Source organism: Pocillopora verrucosa, chromosome 6 (assembly GCF_036669915.1).
Source record: "Pocillopora verrucosa isolate sample1 chromosome 6, ASM3666991v2, whole genome shotgun sequence".
NCBI lineage: Eukaryota > Metazoa > Cnidaria > Anthozoa > Scleractinia > Pocilloporidae > Pocillopora > Pocillopora verrucosa.
The window spans coordinates 23676067-23699478 of record NC_089317.1 but is presented as its reverse complement, the minus strand read 5'-3'; the positions used below and the strand labels follow the sequence as shown (position 1 = coordinate 23699478).

Below are 23412 nucleotides of genomic sequence, written 5' to 3'. Positions count from 1 at the left end.
TGACTTCCCGTATATCTCCATTTTCCTGTTCAGTGTTGGCTCGTTCTTTGCCTCTCATTGGAAAATATACATTGTTTTTATCAACAACAACATCAACAATCAATTTTTATTTTGTAGAAAAAAAAATAAATGACATCCTGAAAAAAATGAAACCAATGGATTGAAAATAACATTAATCTTAGGGGAATGTAGACAGAAAATACATGTGTAACGATGAATAAACCTTTGGTGGTATCCAAATATTGATGTTTCTTGGCTTTTTCATCCACAATATCACAAGTATTTACCATTTTTCATGACTGCCTTATCTGCTCATGTTGTACTTTCAGTCCTTTATTCTACTTTCCCAACCTTGTCAAAACTGACGTATTCTACATATTCCGTCAAAATTACATGAGGAGAGATGAACTTGTTCTCATTGGGTATATCAAACAGAGTGTTCCTCATTTTACATCTGTTAGTTGTAACCATGGTAATCACTCAGTCATTATCTTTTCTTTTAACACAACACAAAATAAGATTTTTTTTTCAAAGCATTGACCAGAGGCTCACCTCACATTTTATTTCAGCCTTTACATTTACATTTCTATCTACTGCCCTGATACTTGGGAAAGTTTTATACAGGATTTTCCTTACCCTGTAACCCCTAAGAGTGATTAGTATCTAATTACCCCCTACCATATCACCTCTTAATCATTTTTTTGGTAATAAATTAATTAAAAAGCCGGGAGGTTTTGGTACCCTGTGTCCCTGAAATGGTTTAGAACTTTTTAAAAACACTATTCTTAAAACCTCGGGTAACCATTTACGAAACGGCAAGTACTTGTTGAGGAAGTCGAAACTACCCGCATGATTCATAGGCACGTCTACTTATATACAAACAATTCTGTACGCAAAGCAGAATGCCTTGAAACCATTTATGTGCAATTTTCATCCAAAAAGGCTGATTGAATTTGATAACCATTTTGGAAGGAAAATGAATGAAAAAGCATAGAACTTCGAAAATATCGACCGATTCAATGTCACATAACGTTACATCTAATTCAAACATAAATCTCACTACAAACAAATCAGATTGATTGCTGACACCTAAAGCTATGTCTTGAGGCACATTGGCTCTCGCTGTTGGTCGTTCGAACGCGCAATTCAACTTTTAGTCTACTTTTGTTCCACCTCAAAAACAAAAAAAATATCTAAACAATTCTATACCATTTATTCGTCAACAGTGGTTGAAAATCTTCCTTTGCCGTTCTTGCTACTTTTTTAAAATTATTGGGACTTTTCACTACACATCGAAAATTGTCTGAGTTATCTGAAATAATGTACAGGTCACCATTAGGCTTTTTATCCTGAGCTTTGAAACCATTGATAATGTGTTGCGGAATACGCTTGTTTCCATACTTAAACTGTACAGCAACGTCTTCAAAAGACACCTCTCCATTGCAAACACGAGTTTTCAATATGAGTTGTTCATCGGCAGCAAGCTGTATTTCCCCGTCCAACGATAATTCTTTTAAGTTTGGATCAGTGAAACACTCAATTGTGCCATCACTGTGCTTAATGACTAGCACTCCAATCAAAGGTGTGTTGCGGAGGTTTTCAAGCAGCTTCTCTTCTATGTAAGCGGGAATTTTAAATTCGGGATCCCATATTTGAAGGTCACCTATATGATATCTATCAGGTATCTTTCTACGAGCGAAACCTCTCAGTAAAACAACAGGAGGGGATTTAACTGAGAATTGTGACGCCCATACCAGCTGCGGGGGATTTTGAGTGACTTTTTCATGGATGCTTTTCCTTTCTGACACTTCTCTTGACGTATGTGCAGCGTTTGCCTCCATTTCTAGAGAGCCCCTTGACCGGACCATCTGTTTATTTGTTATGGATGTTGTCACTGAAGGCGTCAATAGTTCGACCATGATATCTTCATCGACGGCCAGCTCTCCATTGTTCACCTCCGCAACAAACGCGTTTTCTATTCTGCTGATTCGTGCGATGAAATCGTTGTATGTACTGTCGCCTTTCACGAATGAATTAAAAGGGTTGCGATAGCAAATCAAGAGGATGACCCTCAGGGCTGTGAAAAAAGAGAGTGGGAAAGGATTTAAGTTCGCATTACAATCGCTATGGTATATTTCACTTTATTTTGGAGAATGTTAAAAACTCAAGGCTATTGTATTCCTTCTCTCCCACCAATTTAGTCAAAACTGATTCAATACCAAACGTACTGCTTTGTAAAGAATTTAGTTTTAGTGGTTCGAATATGCATGAAAAGCACTGGCAAGCCGCGTAGACAGCTGACACAGGATTCGTATCAGTCGTGTTTCGAAGAATTTCTTCAAATTCTATAGTCTATAGAACGGGCTCAGAGTTTTTAAATTTTTGTTTCCACAGCATTTTTGATACGAAAAGCTCACCAAATAAATTGAGGTGATCTGGCTTGACGACAAAACAATTACAGCAGGAGAAAGTAGGAAAATAATAAAGCAAGAGGTTTTGAGTATTTGATGATATAACGATTGTGACAAAGGACTATACATAATCACTGCAGGCACCTAAATTACATACAAACTTTATCCTTTATATTTTCCACAAGTCGTTGACATTCCATCCATCGTTGTTTGTCATAAGAATCACTCGTTGTAGAACCATCCATGACCAGCACAGAGAATATAAAGTGATTGTCCCTCAGAAATACTTCGACTTTCGCACTTTGAAAGTTGCCAACATAAGGTTCTTCTGAGAAGTGAAGGCTGGGACGAAGTTTGTTAAAAACTTTTTTCGCATCTTCTAAGGACTCACGTGACACATTACAGCCAAGAATTGCCAAATCTAAGGAGCGGACCACATATTTTAACAGTTTCTTAACTATGCGAGGTACGGTTTCCAAACGGTCAATACGTTGGACACGAACTTATAGAAAACGTCACACTTTAGCTAAGTACTAGTATAGTTTGCATCTATCTACGATGGCGAGAATAGTTGTTCTATGTGAATTTTAAAAAACGAGTGTTGCACGATTGTGAGACTTAAGTTATTTGATTAATAGCATCGCGTAATCTTAAGTATATTTCTCTCGTAAATGCGCTAACCACAGATGTGTTTTTTCGTGATCTTTGCCTGAAATGAAAAAATCTCTCCCTGTACACGGTTAATGAGGTTAGTTCTAACCTTTGATTCCTCCAGAAACTGACGGCAGGGTTTCTCCAGCACCATCATTCTGATTACTGAATGAAGGTTCTACCAACCTCCTGTGTCTGCCACCGCACTCAGTACTGTTGACGCCAATACCGTAAGTACCAGTCTGCCTTCCTTTCACCGCTTCTACCGCTGAGGTGGCTTCATCGCAACGCGAGGAACTTTTGATTATGCATGTAGGGGACTTTTGGGTTTTTGGTCTCTGCGGAATTCCTAACTCAGTTAATGTTGCTCGCAATTCAGGTCCAGGTTTTGATTCTTGGTTTGGAAATTGCCGCTGATAATCGAACTTTTGTCCTTTCTTGTTTGGGTCAAACTGATGCCGCAGAGCTTGTTCGTGAATCACTCGATGTTGTTTGTTCCAAGAAAATATGAAGCTCTTTCTACCATCAAGACACTCTTCGCCAAACTGTGAGGAAACTTTCCTCTTCGCCCAACGTGAAATAACCTCTCGGTTCTCTTCGTCGTCACCTTTATAGTTGTCATCTCCCCCGATAACGATGATGACGTCTCCTCCTTTGGATAAAGCAGATTTAAATGTAACTAAGATCTGATAAATAATTACAGAGGCTCCCAGCAATACTGGATATAATATAGGCAGCCGAGGACGCAGTAATTATCTATTAAATATCAAATGCACTTTCCAATGTTTTCCTGTTCGTTTGCAGGTCTGTAGCCGTTTTTGTCAGACAAGCTAGTTGCTGACCATCCTAAAAACATAACCGTACGATAGTTGTTCCGGTGTCAAACATACTCAACCGAAATTCCAGTGACCATGTCGTGTAACATGTCAGTAACTACCTATGGTGTTATTATAACAAAAAACTAAACATTAATGGTAATTTGAAGATGTAGAAATTTCTCTCCTTGTGTTTAACTCAACATCGCACGTGTGAGGGCAGCGAACAAGTTAGATATCGAGTTGACCGTATATCTGCACGCTGATACATTATTCTCTGATGAGTTTTCATTTCTTTTGACTTTTTGTTAGCTGCTCACCTCGTTAAAACTACACTGAACGGTTATTTGCTGGTCCGTTCCACCAAGTTAAACGGTATATTTGCATGTTTATTAGAAATTCTCAAATACTGCGATTTAGAAACCTGTGATAGACCCGACATGTGCGATTTGAGTCCCTCCAGACGAGTGTTACTAAACTCAGCAGACCACAGAACCTCCGGAACCCTTATTTTTGGGTAAAAGAAAAGTGATCAGTTAAAATAAAAACTAAAAAAAGACCTGATCACTTTCTAAATTTCGTTTACGGGTTTAAGGAAGAAAACTGCACAAGAAAAATATGTTTTAATTGTCCTTGACTTCCAACTTTAATTGTGGCGACATTCACAGTACCAGTACAAGAGTGCGTAACGTCATTAGGAACATTCAGCAGTCACCGACCCTGACCTCTAACGGTTTGGGTACCACGATATCCGAATAACGCCTAATCTGAAGGATCTCAGCAAACCCTTTGGCAGGAATTCATTGTACAACACTCCTGGAATGAGGAACACGAGCATAAAGTAAAATTATCGCCCGTGGCGCTAGATCAGGGTGTCTGGAGCGAATTTTCAGCGTTTTGCTTCCAATAAATTCATTCGGTTGGCGTTAATCACAGACGTATCATGCAAAGGACTATGTAGAGGGCAAGGCAAATGAACTAAAACTTAACTAAATTGACCTAAATCAGCCCAAAAAATTCACAGATGCAGAAGAACAACTGTTTGAGCGAGGTAAATTTGTTCTTATTCAAGAATAGTCCAGAACTTTCAAATAGTGAAATATTCCACTCGTTGCGCAACGTGAACATATTTGCATATTCACAGATCCTTATTGTGAGAGCTTGGGGTTCCTGTGGTTAGAAGTCATGGTAGATTAAAAAAACACATATTTCTCTTTTCAGGTTATCTTTTTTATACCCGAAAACGAGATCTCAAACAGTGTTAAGGTGTTTTTAGTTTCCATTTTATATCATTATCACTTTTTGACAAAAAGTTAATGGTTCTGCAGGTTCCGCTGGTTCAATTACTCTGTGTACTCACATAGTTCAAGAGAAATTAATGATTTGCATCATATTTTCCTTTTAAAGTCTTATAACATCCTTCTCATGCTTGACGTATTGTTTTATTTTTTAGAAGTCAATGAGACAAACTACAGCCTTTGAGGTGGTTAATTGAGCTGACCAGCATAAGAAGGGGGGAGCAACCGAATTACTTATGATGGAGGTAATGAGCATTGAAGAAAACTGCTTTGAAGGTGATGAGGATGGAAGCTACTTAAGAGCTGCTTAAGAGTTGCCTTTGTAGGTAGGATTCAATGGAAGAGCAGGCAAATAAAAAAAATAACTAAACCATGACAGGACGGATAATGCATGCACTGTAAGTACCTCCCGTTGTTCCATACAAAGCCTTAGAAAAGTTTTCTAAGGCTTTGTATGGGACAACGGGAAGGTACTTACAGTGCATGCGTTTTCCGTCCTGTCATGACTTAACAGTTTACACTAACAAAACTGACCACCAGAGCTAAAAGAGAGAATCCTGTCCAGGGTTGATGGGGGAACCTTCCCTGAGTTGCCCATCTGCTGAAAATATTCCAGAGTGGGTAACAATGCAATAAAAACTCTTATTGTTTTAGTAATTAATCAGCTTAAAAATGTACAATCTATCTAGATTATTATATAGCAAGAAAAACAACAGCAAAAATTAACAAAGCCAATTCAAACCCTTTACTCACACTTTGCCCTGATCTAGGCAAGTCAGAGAAAAAAGCATTCATCAGCCAAGTTTAGAAGGGGATTCTTTCACATGCCTGCATTAGGCTTCTCATTCAGTAAACATGTTATTTGGCAATTTTTATGGTTCTATTGCATAATGAGAAATTGTGAATTCTTCAATTTTACATTTGATTTCTTCCACATAATATACATAGTTGTACACATCATTTCTATGTTTAAAACTGTATTTAGAATTAGAAAACTATTTTATATTAGCACTTAGCTAGAAGTAAATAGGGTATGCTATTATATTTAATAAGTACTATATATGAAATAAAATATTTACAGTTGATACAGTTATTACAAATTTAGACTGATTACAAAAAATATCCTGATTTTTTTAGATGATAGGTTAAACCTATATTTTTTATAGTATCAGTTCAAGTCATGTTTCTTAGTCACTGGATTTGAGAGTCCAGTATGTGAATTAATAGCTTTTTGTGTAGTGTATCAATATGGCTAGTTATAGTCTTTGAGTATTTTTGTGATAAAGATTATATTACATATTACACGATTGAAATTATATGAATTATATACTGACGAAACAGAAACAATTTTAACAAAGTATGACAATTAGCTGTAATTTATAACATTTGGACTGCTCTTTTGTAATTTCGTATCACTCTCAAATGGGACAAGTCCAGATATCCTGAGCCTCATTGTGGGTTTGCTTTATCTTAGGGAAGCAATTGAATTTTGTACAAAATTATTTCATTAATGCAATTTCAAACATTTTGTGATCACTTGCAAGCGTCTTTTTTCCTTACAATTTCAAGGTTGCTCAAAATATAAATTGAATAAATACATATGAGTATCGTTTTAATAAGGCAAATCAAAAGTTAATTGAAGGTGAAGCTTTAAGAAACGCCAAAAGGTCACTTGAAGATGACTGTTAACAAAACTTAAAATTTAAGAAAAACTGAAAGCACAACTAAAGTTGATTTACAACAAAACCTGCAACTTTAGGCAGTACTTAAAGGGAAACAAAAGATTAAAGAAACCCTCAAGACGCCTTTAGAAGTAGAAGTTTTGGTCAACTAAAGAAGAGTTTACGAGATTTAGGAGAATTCTTAAAATCCACTAATTGGTTATTTAGGTTCGCTTTCTTGTGATCTTGAAGTGTTGATAAAATGGTTCATAAAGAGACTTTAATTGACTCTTGAAAGCTAAGTCAAACGTTCGTTTCAGAACTTTCGTACATCTCTTAAAGATGAGTTAAATGTTTCTTATGTTAGCCTTTAAGTTACCTTTTAGGCAACATAATCGACCTATTCATCCCGTGGATCCAGACGTTCCGTTGGTTACGCGGTCTGCTGATCGACAGTTCAGCAACACCCTCTGTAGACCTCGAACATTATAGTTTCACTCGTGTAAAAAAGCTTAGTATCACTTCCCCTCTATGTGAGTACTCCCACTCATGAGAGTCGATAACTGAGGAACAGAAACATCGGACTGAAAACTTGCTTCGAGTATTACCCCGACGCAGCCGCATGAAACACTTGGTCGATATTTGTCACCGGCCATAGAGCAACTGTCGAACTTGATCTAAACAAGATATTAATCTAAGTATGCAAGTATATTTACTTTCGCTATCAACCACGATATCTGACGTGTCTTTGTTGTGTCAGATATAAAACAGTTTTGCAGCAGATTTGACTAAAGAACCACTGCCCTCCCTAAACAGAACCTTACTTGCCGAAACGCACTTAATTAAGGAGGATTAAAATATGTTTGATACAATGAAAAAAGGAGTGAAAATACTTTCGCTCCTTACCCGTTGCTTGCAGTAAAGCTCTGTATATCTTGGCGTAACCAATGCCCGCGTTGTCTTCGTTGATCGAGAGCCGAGATTCATGCGCATGAACCACGAAAAAGGCCATATCCATCTCTAAAGTTGGAATCTTGTCTACCATTTCAGACATTTTAGAAAGTCTGAACGGGTGCTTCTCTACATGCTCAACATGGATGCGGAATTGGTCAAGCAACTTCTCGACAGGCTCTAGTTTGTACGTATTATCACAGTTGAAAAGGTGAACTCGCTTTTTCAATTGCGACATCTTCTATCTATAGCTTTTCTGTCGCTTTGAACGTAGCTGTTCTATAATCCTGGAAGAAAACGCATGAATTTTCAAAATCACCCAGGGAGGAAGACGACTGCTTGTGTAATGTTTCCGAGAAAGCCTGTCACTCATTTGATCGAGATGAGTCACGCAATCCCAACACAATATTTACTGATTGGAACACTAAAAACCTATAACGTGTCCTATAAATCTATTCACTCACAGAAATACAGCTGCTTCCAACAATCGACAAAAACGGACCTTATAACACAAAATACTTTCGCCTTTAAAACAGTTTGTCTCGTAGCTATAAGCTTGCATTTCTGCTCAGTGATAGATAGATATTCCAATGCCATTCTCTATTACTCTTTCAAGCTTGGCCACAGTTTTTTAGATGCTCTGCTAATATATTTACTAAGTTCTATACCACTGATTCGCCAAAATTGTTTAAAAAAATTAATTTGCTGTTCTTGTTACTTTTTTACAATGATAATCTTAAAAGAGTTTAAAACTGTACGTTTTTCATCCGTGAATTAAAGTTTGCCTAATCTCCGAATACACTTTTGTCTCTCGCAGCGTACATTTCATTTATGGCGTCAATGCTTCTATTTTTCAATGTATATGTGCAGGAAAATGATAATTATGTCCGAAAAAGAAAACAAAGAAAACATAGAAAGGAAGTTAAGCAAAACGCAAAAAAAAAGTGGGATATGAAGGATTTGATCCATCTACATTTTCGTATTGGGAAAAGATTCCTCGACGGCGGTGTTACCACTAGACTACCAAGGGTGCGACTATATTTCATATAATACTTTACGTATTAAAAAGTGTTGCACGTAAAACGCTGACATTTCGGTTACTTCCACAGCGGGCTCTAAATAATCGCGTCGAGCTGCTCGCCGAGAATCCGATATTGAAGTGTCGCTCGCGGCCAACTGCTCGTTAAGTGAGTTGGTGGTGGCTGTGTTTGCTATTCCTGGAGCTGTATCGATTTTGGAAAGTGATTCATAAAGTTGGAGCCCACGAATGGCTTAGTGAATGTTTCTGGACTGGAGTCGTTCATTGTTGTGAGGAAAGCCTTCGTGCCATTTTGTCCAGGTAAGCACTTACAGTTTTTAGGTTAAACGATAAAAGGTTTTTCATGGATATCCTCGATCATGGTTTATTTTTTTCTAAAAAAGCCAAATACAAACAAATCAAAGCAAAGTACAAGCAAATCAAAGCCAAGTACGAGCAAATAAAAGCCAAATATGAGCAGGTAAATGCCAAATTTGAACAAATCTCCAGATCTGCCAACTAGACATGTGAGTGCAACACTTCAGCGGTAACTGACCAGCATGCCAAAGATAAAACCAAATTTAACGACCAGGAAACTCTGCTGAAAATGCCAACTGATAATTGAGTTGAATATCGTGATTCACTAAGTCATGAAATTATGAAAAGCAGAATGTCAAGGACCACAGTTGACGTTTGTACATGTACACGGAGGTTGCATTGTGGAAGGAAACGTAAAAGAGAACCCTCCAGAATTCCATATAGGAGTCATCAAACTGTTCAGAAAAACAAAAGTTTTTCGAAAAGCAGCTAAATCATACCTTAAAAAAAGCATTCCGAGTTCATCTAAACTAAAACTTTTGCTGTCTGAGCGTAATCGTAGTTATTTCAGTGAACGGTTAGTCAGATCTAAATTTGTATAACCCTCAAAAACGTTCTCTCTCAGCCAAAATGTGTACCTATCTGTTGTGCGATTGAGAACATTAAAGCATAAAAAGTTGCCCTTATTTTGCATGCGTGTTGACGGGAGAACGTTAAGAAATTAAAACACATTCCGTTTGAAACTTACTTTGTATCTCACAGAGTCATCTCTCTGAGTGGCGATGTTGAAGAGAATCCAGGGCCATCAAATCAATGCAGTGCAACCAATACTTGTAATTTAGCAGCATATCGTTCCTCAATGGCTAATTCAGTTTCATTATTGGAAACTAGGTTGTCTGAATTAAATAGAACTGCAGTTCATGTTCAACTTGGGGAGGTGGTGACTGCTTTTTTCGAGCTGTTTCACATCAGCTTTATGGCAATCCTAATAACCATTCTCATATATGTAGCCTTGGTGTCCAGTATTTACTGCAGAACCCTGAACAATTCATAGAGAGTAACACTGATCATTCTTGGCAAGACTATTTGAGCCTTATGTCATGTCAGGGAACATGGGCTGATGCAATTATAATTCAAGCAGTGGCCAATTGTCTAAATCTGTCAATTCATGTTGCCGAATCATTTGAAACTTTTGCTCCTGTTACTGTTGTTCAAGCAGTGAATGTGACAGGGGAATACACAAACATTTACATTGGACACATAAGTGAAACTCATTATGTTTCTACAGTAGAAAAGAGAAACTGTCGGGTTCCAAACAATAAAATGTGTGATCAAAGTATAGTTGGAAAAAAAAAAGTGATAAACATGAAAAGCGCAGAGCTGATCGAAGTTACATGAATGAATACATGAAAAAGAGAAGAGCTAATGCAGATTTTAGGTAAAGAGACAATCAACATTCTGTGCAAAGGTACAACAATACTGAAACAATTAGGGAGAAAAAGAACCAAACTGTCACAAAAAGGAAAATGACCAACCCAGAATGCGTAAGAGAAATTGACAAAAGGTCTAAAAGGAAACAGAAAGCAGAGAACCCAGATCATGTAAAGGAAATTGCAAAAATGTCATCAAGAAGACAAAAAGTTGAGAATTCAGAACAGGTCGGAGAAATTGACAGAAATTCCTTCAGAAAACAAAAAGAAAAGAATACAGAACATAGAAAAGAAGTTAATAAACAGAGTTTTAGGAAACGGAAAGCAAAAAATCCAGAACATAGAAAAGAAGTTGATACACAGAGTTTTAGGAAACGGAAAGCAAAAAATCCAGAACATAGAAAAGAAGTTGATAAACAGAGTTTTAGGAAATGGAAGGCAAAAAATCCAGAACATAGAAAAGAAGTTGATAAACAGAGTTTTAGGAAATGGAAGGCAAAAAATCCAGAACATAGAAAAGAAGTTGATAAACAGAGTTTTAGGAAACGGAAGGCAAAAAATCCAGAACATAGAAAAGAAGTTGATAAACAGAGTTTTAGGAAATGGAAAGCAGGTAACCCAGAACACAGAAAAGAAGTTGATAAACAGAGTTTTAGGAAACGGAAAGCAGATAACCCAGAACACAGTTAGCAAGTAAACAGAAATGCTAAAGTCAGGAGAACTACCAAATTCAAACTATCAAATTATTTAAATATGGCTATACCAGCCAATGAAAATCAATTTGAAAATGCTCAAAAGTCATCACATGTATCAACTAATGATGATCAGTTGTTACAAACAGGGAAGGATGAAAGCAGTGTTATTTCTTAAATAAATTTGTTTCACGAAAACATTAAATGTGGCCCAGAATACGTATGTACCTGTTGCGACCAGTTGTGGTACAAGTCTTCAGTATAAGGGAAGAGAGGATTAATGACGGGTCAAAATGGTATTACTTATCTTTTACACAGAATAAGGAAAGACAGGATAATAAACTTGGCACATTTTTTTTTAATTAGAGTGTTCCACTCTAGTTTATTACTGTTAATCATTGTACACTAACTATGTGCAACATAACATTGGCTGCATCACTTTGATTTGCCCTTCCTGTGCAAAATATTATGACTATTGAACAAGAACACTTATACATGAGTCATGTTCTTATCACATTAAAAGTTACATACTGCAAGTGATATGTTAAGTTATACATTTGCAACAGTATAATGATATAATCTACACGTAGTTAAATATTACATTTATTATGTTCTTAAACTGCTGAAATTTAGTGACAGCAATTGAGTGTTTGTTCAATATTCTACAAAGCTACAGTCATACATAACGATTTAAAATCAGATACATCACAGCTTCATATACCTACTTTTCATTTTGAATGTAATCAATTCATTTAATTCAAGATCCAATACAACATGATTGTACATGCATGTCTCAACTTTGGCACCATGCACTTCACTTTTACCCTGTAAAACCAGTTGCAATATTGTAAACCAAAAAGCTCACATGCTACATGTACATATACTAAGATATTAAGCTATGTTCACTTTACTAACATGGCATATACAACGTGCTTTTACCAGGTTAATTGTAACATGTTGTGTTGAAACATTAATCAATTATTAGATGCGTCTCTGTGTGTAAAAATGCATACATGCTGAGATATATTTATTTCATGCAGTGTGGTTGGTGAAATCAATTCTTATATGTACAAATCTAAAACATTTAAAAATTACTGAGTCACCCCACATGACTACTCTATTCTTCATGTGCAGGCAACAGCGTAACATGTTCAGACATGTGGGATGTGGAAAGATGAGTAGTTGGAGGCTGGAAGACATTTGGAAGATTTTGTAGACACAACTGGCATTCTCTTGGTAGATCATAAATTGGTAGCTCCTCCCCATAGTTCCACACCTTTAGTGCCGCTAGCTGCATGAGTCTTGGAACTTGTCCATCAGGTGTACAGGTAACTCCCTCAATTACTGTTGGGTTGAATGACCTCTGTCCCTCCAGTGCAGATGTTCCCTTGGCAGAAGCCTTCCATTGAAGTTTAAGTTTGCAACCATCTGCTTTTGGTGACTGAATTGTTTCTGGTAAGTTATTGTTTACTTTCTTTTCTACCCAAGCTCTAGGGTAAACATCCTTTGCAGTAAGTGGCCCATGTGTGCAGTTTTCTCTAATCTTGTTTAGGTTCTTTCTTGCCTCTTGCAAAACGTCTGTGGTGAGCATTTGGGTATATTCTTTCATTCTTTCTTCGTGAACTTCACGTGCTGCTTCTGTGGTCCTGGTGTTGGTTTTTCCACTATGCAGAATATTTTCAACAAATGTGATTGAGGCCTGTTTTGATAACTCTGACATGTTATCATTAAGATACAGTTGAGAGAGGTTCAACTGTCTTTCAGCAAGAACATTGTTAACTGGAAGACTGAAAATGTGCTTGGCATAGAACTCAAACAGGTTTGGAGTGGCTTCTTTACTCATGAGTTAGCTGTGTGGTGATGAAGCAATTTCTTTGATCTCACTGAGCAATTGTGGTTCCATCAATTTCCAAAGAGTGGCCCATTTAATCAATCCAACTCTATCCTTAGACACCAATGTTAGAATGTTCTGTCCATGTACATGAAAGAAATTGTTCACTGACTTTTCTTGTTGATTTTCAGATCTGACTGGAATTTCAAGAAGCTTTAAAACTGAATGCCAGAAAGGACTTTGGTATCTCTGATCAGCTCCCATTCCAAATAACTTGGGAAAAGTTAACCACTCTGCTCCATGATGTTTGATTACTTTAATTGCTTCTTGTAACATTGGCCTCTGCACTTGTTTGTGAAAATGGTTGATAGCTGCTGGGTCCTTCAATGACATCTTCACCTGTTGTGATGTTAAAGGAAAATATTCTGCAGGAGACATCAACATTTTACTTAAAGTTTCATGGTGCTTCAGAACAGTTGCTGGTCATAACCTTGCTAGGTAACCACTGGAGAATCCAAGTTCTGCATCACTAGCTTGGGATGTATTCAGAGATGGGATGATAACCTTATCAAGGGATTCAAACAAAAACTTGATTTCAACTTGAATCATAGGACTGGAGCTCAGCTTAATGACATCTTGCCAAATAGTCTGGTGGCTATCTGATTTTGGCAATCTTTCAAGGAGACACTCAGCGAGCTGTAAACAAGCTTTTCCATACTTAAGATACCACTGGAGAGTTTCATGATAATATGTCCACCTTGTGTCTATGAATGTCTGGGGAAGGGGTGGCTCTTTACTTAGAATACCAAGAGAAACATACATAACTTTATATTGGCTTGGACGCTCATGATGGAGCCAAGATATTTTATAGAGTAATTGTGAAACATGGGGGTTGCTCAGGTCACCCTTGGCCCCAAACCCAGCCTGGCACATTCTTCTCAGCATAATGTTTAGTACATGTGGGTAGCATCCTACAAAAAACATCTCTTTTCCAAAAATTCTGGCATTGTTAGCTAAAAGACCGTTTACTTTTCCCTTTTGGGTAGAGGCATTGTCCCCAACTAACCCTGAAACATTGGTAATATCATATTCATTTTTTACAACGTGGTAATCTACATCAGACTGGTGTTTTCCAGACCCACTTGCTGTTAGGCTGTTTGCAAGGACATAAGCTCGTGGCTTGCTCTCTAAGGGACACCAGGTGTGAACACCCACTACGTGCCTCTCCTCTCCTCCTTTGTGGGAGTCATCACTCCAGAGATGAAAATCATACTTGGAATTTGAAAAGCGCTTGCGTAAAATTAGTTTGTCCGCTTCACCTAGGAGAACATTCCAGTCAGAAAGTGTAGTTGGGGAGACAATGAAGTTTGTTGGGGGGCTACAATTGAACAAAATATTGAAAATCAGATGTAATGCTACAGGTGTCTTTTGATATGATAACAAAGATGCATGTTGCATGTATCTGACACAAGCCTAAAACATCAAGGTCCTTTGGTTGTGTCCATTGTGACCATGAGCAAATGTCTCCACAAGGGAATACCCCTTTTTGGCAATTTCACTGTTGCCCTATAATTTCTGTTTTAGCTTTGAGGAAGCAGATCTTGTCCCCCTTAGCTTGTGTCTGACTTGTTTTTCCTTTTTTTCAGTAGACGTCAGATTTTTTTTGACACTTTTTAAGTTGAGTTTGAAGCCTCAACACGTCCTTTTTCAATTGGATGTTCCTTCCTTTTACAAATACTGAAATTATGAAAAGGTGACACAATAAAAATTAGTTAAATGTAACTGATTTCACATGATAGAGTATTGAAACAGAATACAAAGTAAAAATGTCCTGCCAGAAATCTTATCGACCAGGTATATTTAGAATGTGTTGTTTAAATTTGGCAAAAACATTGTTATCACAATTGCAAGGTTGAATAATAGAAACTATTGTGTTTCCACGGTGGTCCGTACGCAGATAATTTTGTTCATGTTGATAAAAACTTCTAACACAAGCCTCAAAACTTCCCTCGTAAAACTCTCGATACTGTGTGACACTCAAAGATACGCGTCCTTATGATCTGCTTACCGAAAAAATTAACTTGCCTGTACATTTCTTTTCTTAGGTACGAACCTTTAGAGGGAATCTAGTCCGCAGTTTAATTTTTTCGCTTTTGAGTGCGCGTACTACCTCCCTTGCGTTAATCGCCGCTCCAAATAGTTAAGTAAGAAAAAGCCTGAAAATACTGACCATGCAGCCATATCTACTACTTTATCTTTATTTTCGAGTTTTTTTTTTTGCTTCTGTTCGGTGGGAGTATTATCGGTTTATGATTAAAATCCTCTTAAAGTAGTGTCATTAGCGATCGCATAAGTTAAAACCGCCGAAAATTCAGAATGGGAATGAAAATCATTCACCGTAGTTCGTGGTTCAGGCAATCTGCAGTATTATTCTTAGACATTTGCAAGTCTGCATTTCCATTCCCTCCTGAAATAATATCACTTACCTATACTGCGTCGTAAGGTTTTGACTGTTCCTTTTAGATTGGCGTTTTCAGACCTCAAACTCTTGCACTCTCTTTTGAGTCGATCGATTTTTTCTTCACTTAAAAAGTTACAAACTTGCACCGCAACGCTTTTTTTTCAACTTTTTCAAAATAATCTTCATGTTTTTTCGGCTTCTTTTTGGCTGGTGGCTGATTTTTACTAGAAACCTGGCTGCCGTAAGGTCTTTTACGAGCCATCAGGAGTTCTCGTCAGCGAGTCGGCCGGCAATTAATTAACACAAATCTGCAACTCTGATGTAAACAACCCTCGGCATGAGCCCGCGTTCCTTTTATCAGGCTGTGTTACAAAGTAATTTAATCTACGCATGTCTGAAATTTCAAGGGGTTACGGTTTCCATGGGTGGGGTATCTTTCCGTTAGGCCTAAAATTCGTAAAATAGCGAATTGACAAGGACCAATTATCATTCTTGGCCCTTGTTTAATTTTATAAATACTCCTTTGGAAAAACTCGTATTTATTTCTTAATCACAACAGTGATATAAGCACCAGATATTGATTCAAAAAATGGTATTTCTGACGAATGAGTCTGCGAATAAGGCAGAAATAAATATTTTGTCGGCACGAGATACGACAAGGCCTGGGCCTTAGGCCCGAGCATCATGGGTAATGATGCAGTGGTATATAAGGGAAAGTATAGCACGTGGTGTCCATCTAGGCCTCAGAACCAACCGTTCACCTCTGGCTGATGACAAATTTATTTTAGTTTGAAAACATATTTTCTTTAGCTGTGAAGCCTCGTAGGATGGGCTGCCAACTGCTCTGAGTTTGGGCCATGGTTCTTACCCAGATTTCCTGTCATGTTTTTTCCCCAAAGGGGTTTTTCCTGGCAGGTTTTTTCTGGCCTCCGTATAACCGTAGTTATGTCCTTGTAAGCGGTTGCCCATCTCTGTTAATCCAGATTTGGTGAAGTTTGCATGTTAGTAATGTATACCTTTTTTTTTTAATGTGTAAGGAATTGACTGTATATCAGGATTGTATATGGTATATCAGTTGCGAATATATGTATGTATGCATGCCCCGGGCTATCTATGCCTCGGGTTGGTTCTCGGCAGGCTTCCTAAATAAACTTATTTGGTGTACACTACTTTATTATTTGTTGTGTAGTGGAGACAAAATGTAAACTTTTGTTCTTGCCTATAAAACTAGTTTTCTCTGAATCCCTAGGGCCGATCAAGGCAATGCGAATCGCATCAATGTCGTCCACAGGCAGACCTGTGAAAGATTCTTACTTGATCCATGGGCAAGTCTGAAAATGGTAGTCCATCAGTTTCTTTTGGAGTTCAAGGAACGCTTCTTACTCTTGCAACCTTTCTCTTGCAATCTTCTTCGTTATTAATTAATATTCTAACAGTACCTTTATTCACCCCCAGACCCCTGTCATTGTAAATGAAATACCTCGTTTAAAATGACGACATCCACAGAAAGGTAGTTCATCTCTTTTTAATGGCGTTTAAAGAAGCATACAACTTTTTTTTTTATTTTCTGTTGAACAAAGCTGTCAGGGCCGGCTATTTCCACGGGGTCTGACCCAAACCGTGGTTTCACGCCAGCACTGGGCCTCTGAGATTCCCTTTAATAGGGTTGATTCATTGAATTAAATGTGCTTCCACTATAAGCTTTCCGCCCCTTTGACGCTGTTCTCAAAAAAACAAAAGTTCAGATAAAAGGTTTGGCTAAATTCAAGATGACTTAGAGCGCAGTTTTGTTAAACAACGGCTAAACTTTGTTTAAATAATAGGCCCTGGCAGTTTATCGCAGTTGATATGTTGAAAACAAAGATTCCTTCGTTTTCACCTAGCGGCATTCGTTTTCTGGCCATCTTTCTTATCGAATGGCTTTTGAATAACACAATACATAAACAACACTAATATATGAAATATAGTTCCCAGAAACCATGGAAAAAGCAAACTATGTTCTGATAGCAGGCCCTTTTCATTAGGACTGTGGCACAAACGTTTTTTCTTCCGCGGAGCGAGCTGGACCTCGATGAAAATAGCTCAATTTAGCTCAGTGAGACCCTGCTGGGAATCTTTCTCTGATACTAAGGACCAGTTAGTGCCAAATCCCTAACAGACCTCTCCCCAGCTCACTTTGCTTAAGACCTAGGACTTTTTCGTGGGCAAAGAAACCCTTGTGCCGCAGATTTTCCAAAAAAAAAATTGAAATAAAAATGCAATCAGAAATCTACCCAATCTGGTTACATATTTTTTTTTTGCGCAAGTCTTCGACCATTTTTTAAATGACCTAAACTAAATCAATCAATCCCTTTCAATCCCAATCAATGTCTTTCACAAGCTCTGCATCTCCTCCTCCAAGACTATCTTCATTCCAATGGACAATGGCAGACTCGACTTGATATCTTCCCACATTTCCTTCAGCACCGCTAGGGTGTTGATCTCTTCTTTCTTCAGGTGTTCCTTCAAAGTTTTCATCTTACCCTGGTCAGACCAGTGGTGTTTATGCTGCAGACGGGCCAAGAACTGCTCAATGGTTTCCCCACTAAGGGATGGTCCTGACGACGGAAAAAATAAGGGGGCACTGAGGAGCAGTTGAGGAGGACATTAACAACAAAGGCACACTCGCAGTTTGTGTTTAGCCGTGAATCTTTAGTAGAAGACAACTGTTTTTTTGCTACACTTCAAGGATTGGAGTAAGTGAGAAAATCTAGATTTCATTTTTGTCGTTGAATATTGATGTAAAACGTTGTGCTTAGCTTGCCAACCAGTAATCTCTCTTGAGTTACATTAAGCATTTTTGTCGGTTATTATCATAATATGAATTCTAAAAGCCTGAAGATTTTAAAAACATCAACTCTCTATCTGTATCCTGATTTGCTTTCATCTCCCATGCCCACCACGTTACCAATACTATTGGGGTTTTTTTTTTCGGTGTCAGGAAGACATATGTTCAACAAATTTGTCGAGTGTGAAAAAAAAAGTGTCTTCGAAGCGTATTGGAACCTTCGATTCCTCCTTGCGGAATGCTCTATCGCTTAGTTACAGAAAACTCGTTGGTGGCTTGGGCCATATACGGGACTTATCTTAAAAAATTGTTCTGCATATACTGCTCGGATTAGGAGTAACATACATTAAGCATCCATTTCATTTTCTCACATTTACCAAAAGCTAAGGTAAAATCTGTTACCTCCTGCCACCACATCTCTCTCCATCTTATTTTTCTCTCGCTGTTTACGGATTCTGATAAACCTCTCGGCAGACAACAGAACAGAATCCAAGATGTCAAGGGCGGCTTGATCTACAGCATCAGACTTCTTATCTTTAGCGTGCGTGTAATTTGTAATGAAATAGGTCTTCTCATTGGAGCTGCCGGTCGCCCAGGAGGCCTGGTCAAAAGCTTCATCCTTGTCCTCCTTATCTTTAAGCTTGTCCAGGTAAGTGATTACAGTCACAGGAGCATAACCTGAAAGGTTACGGTAAATATAATTACATTTAGTACAATGGCACTAAAAGCTAGCTTGTGTCAGGCTCTCGATTGATGGAGATGAAAGAGAGAAAAGGCGGACGCCTAGAAAAAGGCTAAGGGAAGTAAGTGTGAGGTGGGGCGGGGTTGGAACATCCGCAACATCGCTCAGCTACTCCTTTCGGGGGTCCCCACGAAGTGAAAGTCTGCAAAACAGTAGAGCACTGTGAAGTGAAATGAGAGTTTTCAGACTTATTAGTATTACAGGAGATCACTCCATAACATGTATATTTTCAAAAGTATGTTCAACTACGTCTTTAGTTTGGGCGCCGACGACACCTCCCTACCCCACTCCCAAAGCCCTAGTGCTGCGCTCTCACCTCGCTTCACTGCAAGTCTGTCGTAACTCACTCGCCTGATTTTCTATTGCTACGCTAAAACGTACGGTAATTACTCTTGCGAGGAAGATTTAGGCAGAGTAAAAGGGATATCACCTGTCTTTGATTTCACTTGGGAATTTGCGTCCATGGGAAAAATCTTCAAAGTTTTATCTCTACCTACCATCTACTCTCAAATGCTCTCTGATTTTCTTCAGAGTTTCCTTGTATTTGCCGTCTTTCAAACGCGGGTCGTTTGCTTTAACAACAAAAACAACGGCATGTGGGCATTTTGAAAGATGTTGTGCACCTCTCACTGGACCGGTGGGCTCTCGATTGGCTGCTGCGTTGGCTCCGTCACAATTTCGCAAAATTAATTCTCCTGGACGGATTCTAGATAAAGATAAAAAAGGAACAAGCGACTAAGCATTCGTTGTTATTAAGAAGCGGCTAACAGGGGTTATTTTAGGGGAATTGGGGGAAAGGGGAATCTCTACCCACAGTCTCCCCACCCCCCCCCCCTTCCTTTTACGCTGGATGGAAAGCGCAGGTAAGGGCTAGTTAACACAGTTTTGCAAAGGGATGTTCCCGCCAGAAGTCCTACTCATTGGCCTCTCATATACCTATCTTGAATATAAAGGTGCCTCTCTGCTCTCAGTCCATTAACCTCAAACAAAACACTGTTGCTTAAGCTAGAGAGGATGCTCCATGCTCATTTCCCCTATGGCTATACGTGGCTTTGCCTGATCTCCTAAAATAGAAATAAAAGTTGAAGTTGAAAAATTGCATCCTTTTTTCCTACCCTGAAGGATGTTTTAACAAGAATAGAAAGACATGTTATCATTATTATTATTATTATTATTACTATTATTGTTATTACTTTCTCTATTATTTTTATTACTAGTATCATTTTTATTATGATGATCGTTATCGTAATCGCTTATGTCAATGTTATTGTTATTATCATCAAGGTTATTATCATTATTGAACTCTCACCTTCCCGACATGATCCTCAAACACTCATCCAGGAGTTTTTCGTCACTCTCAAAAAACCCTCTGGTGTCAATCATCCGAATCTTCTTCTGCACATAGTATTCCTCAAGCAGAATAGTCCCTTCACTTCCCGTGCTTTGTTCAAAGGCACTCTGTTCGGCATCTCCGAGGGCTCGCTGCAAAGTACCTTTGAAATAAATTGTAAAATGTTTAAGGATATGCGCAAAAATCTAATAAAATGCGCAGTTTATTTTTATTTATCTCGCATTAGTTTTTTTTTTATTTATTTCTAAAACTTCTGTATGTACGCTCGCTTGCCTTCATTCGATTCGCCACGCCAACATATTTTCTCTGTAAGACGATCGCTGTCTCTTTAAGATTGCGAAATACAGTCGGATGTCGCCTTGCGGACACTTTGCTATTACGGACACTCTGCCACAGCGGACAAAAGCCAGCCCCCCGGCGAAACGCATAAAGAAATGACTGAAATAAACTCCCGTCATTACGGACTCTTGCTATTACGGAAATGCGGACACTTTCATGCCCCCCAGCGCGACATTTCCCTTGTTTTTTTGTCTTGCTAAAGCGGACACTTCGTCCAAAATCGTGACTCACATAATATAAAGCGACATTACGATAAAGGAAAATTAAAAAAAAACCATTCTCTAACTGCGAACATGAGAATTTCCTGTTTGCAGCTGGTTCGTGAGGCCACTTTACAAATTTTACGTTTGCGTAGTTACATACTATTCCAGATGTTGAGAGACAAAACATTTTTTTTTTCTCTCTCATACCCCGCCGAACTTTTGGCTTTACGGATACTAAATTTCCCTCCGAGGGTGTCCCCGAGGGAGTCGACTGTATCTGAGTAGTTAAAATCTTGTACTTTGTATCCAAACCTCAATGATCGCAAAAGCCAAGTAGAGTTTAAACACACCCAGTGATATTGGCCATCCTCGATAATAGCATTTGGAAGCAGTTGATGGTTGATTCAAAGAGGTAAAATTTGTACTTACCTATAAAACTAGTTTTCCCAGAACCCGTAGGCCCGATCAAAGCAATGCGAATCAGATCAACGTCGTCCACCGGCAGACCTGTGAAAGATTCTTTCTTGATCCTTGGGCAAATCTGAAAGTCGTACATCATAAGATCCTCTTTGAGTTGAAGGAACGCCTCTTCCTCTTTCAATCTCCTTGCATTTTCTTCTCTTTCACGTCGTTTTTTATCTAACCGCATCCTCTGAGCCTCGTCTTCGTACAAGGCACATTCCTTCGCCTCGCGTAATGCTTGCTCGCGGTCTTTTTCCATCTTGTCACGCAACTCTCTCATTCTTTCATCGTTTTCCTCTCGAGCCCTCCTCTCGCCTTGCGCACGCGCGCTGGGATCTGTTCTGTCAACTGTTTCATAGTTCTTTATTAAAAAAATAATAATGATAAAATGAATAAATATCAGCTTACTTAGCACCAAACACAAATTCTATGACAACGGTAATGAATATGTCACGCCTAAGGTTATTGTTCATCAAATTTAGTACAATGCGTTTCACGCACCGAATTGATTTAACTTTTACTTTTGGAGAAAGGCAATTATCATTTAGAAATGGTGAAATGAAGTGCTACTATAACAACTACAGTTGTATCCACTGAATTCTTCTTCCAACATCTTGAAATCCTAAAAATGAAACTCTTTCGCAGATTTAAGATCTTATGAATAATAAAAATATCACAGAACAATATGCATTACCACGATCGTATCAATTTAATAACCAATAAGATCCTACAAAAGTACACGTATTACTGACCAATGATAAGCGTGTTCGACCAAAATCTTTACGAATGCATTTTATAAAATCATTCCTTTGAGCACAGAATTGACATTTTTTTTGCCAAGGGAAGCGAGGCAAATAAGCAGGCACCGCGTGACTGGAGAATTGTAAAAATTTTCTGAGGACAGCGCACACACAAGGCCAGGCAGATTTAAGAACTTGCGAAAGAAAATGTTTAAATTCATATTTTTAGTATCAAAAGCTACCAGTTATTTTATCGAAATATTAAATAATTCAAATATATTGATACGCAATTTTACTGGTTCCAAGAATTTGCCATACCGGAAACGAGTTACCCAGAAGTCAAAGAAAGCCGACAAATTTACTTTCGCTTTAGACCATCAGTAATTTCTTCATTTCGCTGGCCTGTTTTTCGATTTTTTCCGTTTTCTTTATAAAGATCGGGCCTGAATAACATTCACTGGCTCTACTTTCATCTGATCAGAATGATAACACAGGCGATTCTTGATCTACTATGTAACGAAATCGAAATATTCACGTCTTTCGCTTTCGCTGCATTATCTTCTGTACTGCAAACTGCTAAGTTTGTCATACTTTAAATGTTACGTTGATCTCCGATAGAAATGACTCTACAGAACTAATAATATTTTAATCTCTGTGTTACTTTTTTTAAAATTTATGACTAAGCCTGATCGCTTTGATTGCATTTCTTACGAATAGTGTAACCAGTTATTCCTGAAATTTGACGCGCCAGAGAACCATTTCATTTGCAAACGAAGGGAAGAGCGAAGCACGCTTGCAATGTTTGTCAAAGTTTATTTGGTGAACGTAAAAGTTATAAAGTGCATCTATACTTACAATTTTAGATTCACTCGCTCCCATTGTAAAACAATTTTCTTCTGTAGTCTCACACCTCAAAAGAATCGCCGCTTCTTCAACACTATCTCCTTCGACAAAAGCGGAAGTGTGATTTCCCCGAAATTACGTGACCTTGTTATTTCAAGAACAAAGCTTCTTCGGCACCAGTCTCTTCCGTTGAATCAAATTTCCGATCGTCTGTTTTCTGATGGTAAACGGCCCTGCTAGCTACCTTTGAATACAGTGTTGGACATTTCCCCGCTACGGCATATCAAACTGTTATTTTGCTGATGAATAACCCCTTGAGAAGTAAGAGGAGAGGCTTACATCCGGGATTTAAAGGAGCTCAAAGTTTG

The 23412-nt window shown here is 38.2% G+C and overlaps 2 protein-coding genes and 1 long non-coding RNA gene across 3 annotated transcripts; 1 reads left to right on the top strand and 2 right to left on the bottom strand.

Moving 5' to 3' along the window:
- Nucleotides 1-145: 145 nt before the first annotated feature.
- On the bottom strand, nt 146-8135 carry LOC131779841 (uncharacterized). The gene is made up of 4 exons (XM_066169236.1): nt 7743-8135; nt 3172-3714; nt 2569-2832; nt 146-2077 (listed from the first exon to the last, which is right to left on the bottom strand). Exons 1-4 carry the CDS (start codon nt 8023-8025, stop codon nt 1194-1196), a joined length of 1974 nt encoding a protein of 657 aa, XP_066025333.1. The 5' UTR covers nt 8026-8135; the 3' UTR covers nt 146-1193.
- Nucleotides 8136-8932: 797 nt separating this feature from the next.
- On the top strand, nt 8933-15021 carry LOC136282050 (uncharacterized). The gene is made up of 3 exons (XR_010718066.1): nt 8933-9126; nt 12380-12700; nt 13268-15021. It is a non-coding gene; the product is annotated as an uncharacterized lncRNA (long non-coding RNA).
- Nucleotides 15022-17046: 2025 nt separating this feature from the next.
- LOC131779854 (uncharacterized) lies at nt 17047-23186 on the bottom strand. The gene is made up of 6 exons (XM_066169223.1): nt 23057-23186; nt 21429-21822; nt 20416-20599; nt 19604-19812; nt 18767-19042; nt 17047-18134 (listed from the first exon to the last, which is right to left on the bottom strand). The coding sequence occupies exons 1-6, from the start codon at nt 23078-23080 to the stop codon at nt 17911-17913; spliced, it is 1311 nt and encodes a 436-aa protein (XP_066025320.1). The 5' UTR covers nt 23081-23186; the 3' UTR covers nt 17047-17910.
- Nucleotides 23187-23412: the final 226 nt, after the last annotated feature.

Bases quoted from the DNA above. Each gene is read 5' to 3' on its own strand.
- LOC131779841 (XM_066169236.1), bottom strand. From the start codon at position 8,025: ATGTCGCAATTGAAAAAGCGAGTTCACCTTTTCAACTGTGATAATACG. The intron at 3,715-7,742 runs GTAAGGAGCGAA...CTTTATCCAAAG, and splicing joins AGCTTTACTGCAAGCAACGG to GAGGAGACGTCATCATCGTT. The intron at 2,833-3,171 runs GTTAGAACTAAC...TCCGCTCCTTAG, and splicing joins AGTTTCTGGAGGAATCAAAG to ATTTGGCAATTCTTGGCTGT.
- LOC131779854 (XM_066169223.1), bottom strand. From the start codon at position 23,080: ATGGGAGCGAGTGAATCTAAAATT. The intron at 19,043-19,603 runs GTAGGTAGAGAT...GTAACCTTTCAG, and splicing joins AGAGCATTTGAGAGTAGATG to GTTATGCTCCTGTGACTGTA. The intron at 18,135-18,766 runs GTAACAGATTTT...TTCCGTCGTCAG, and splicing joins GAGAGATGTGGTGGCAGGAG to GACCATCCCTTAGTGGGGAA.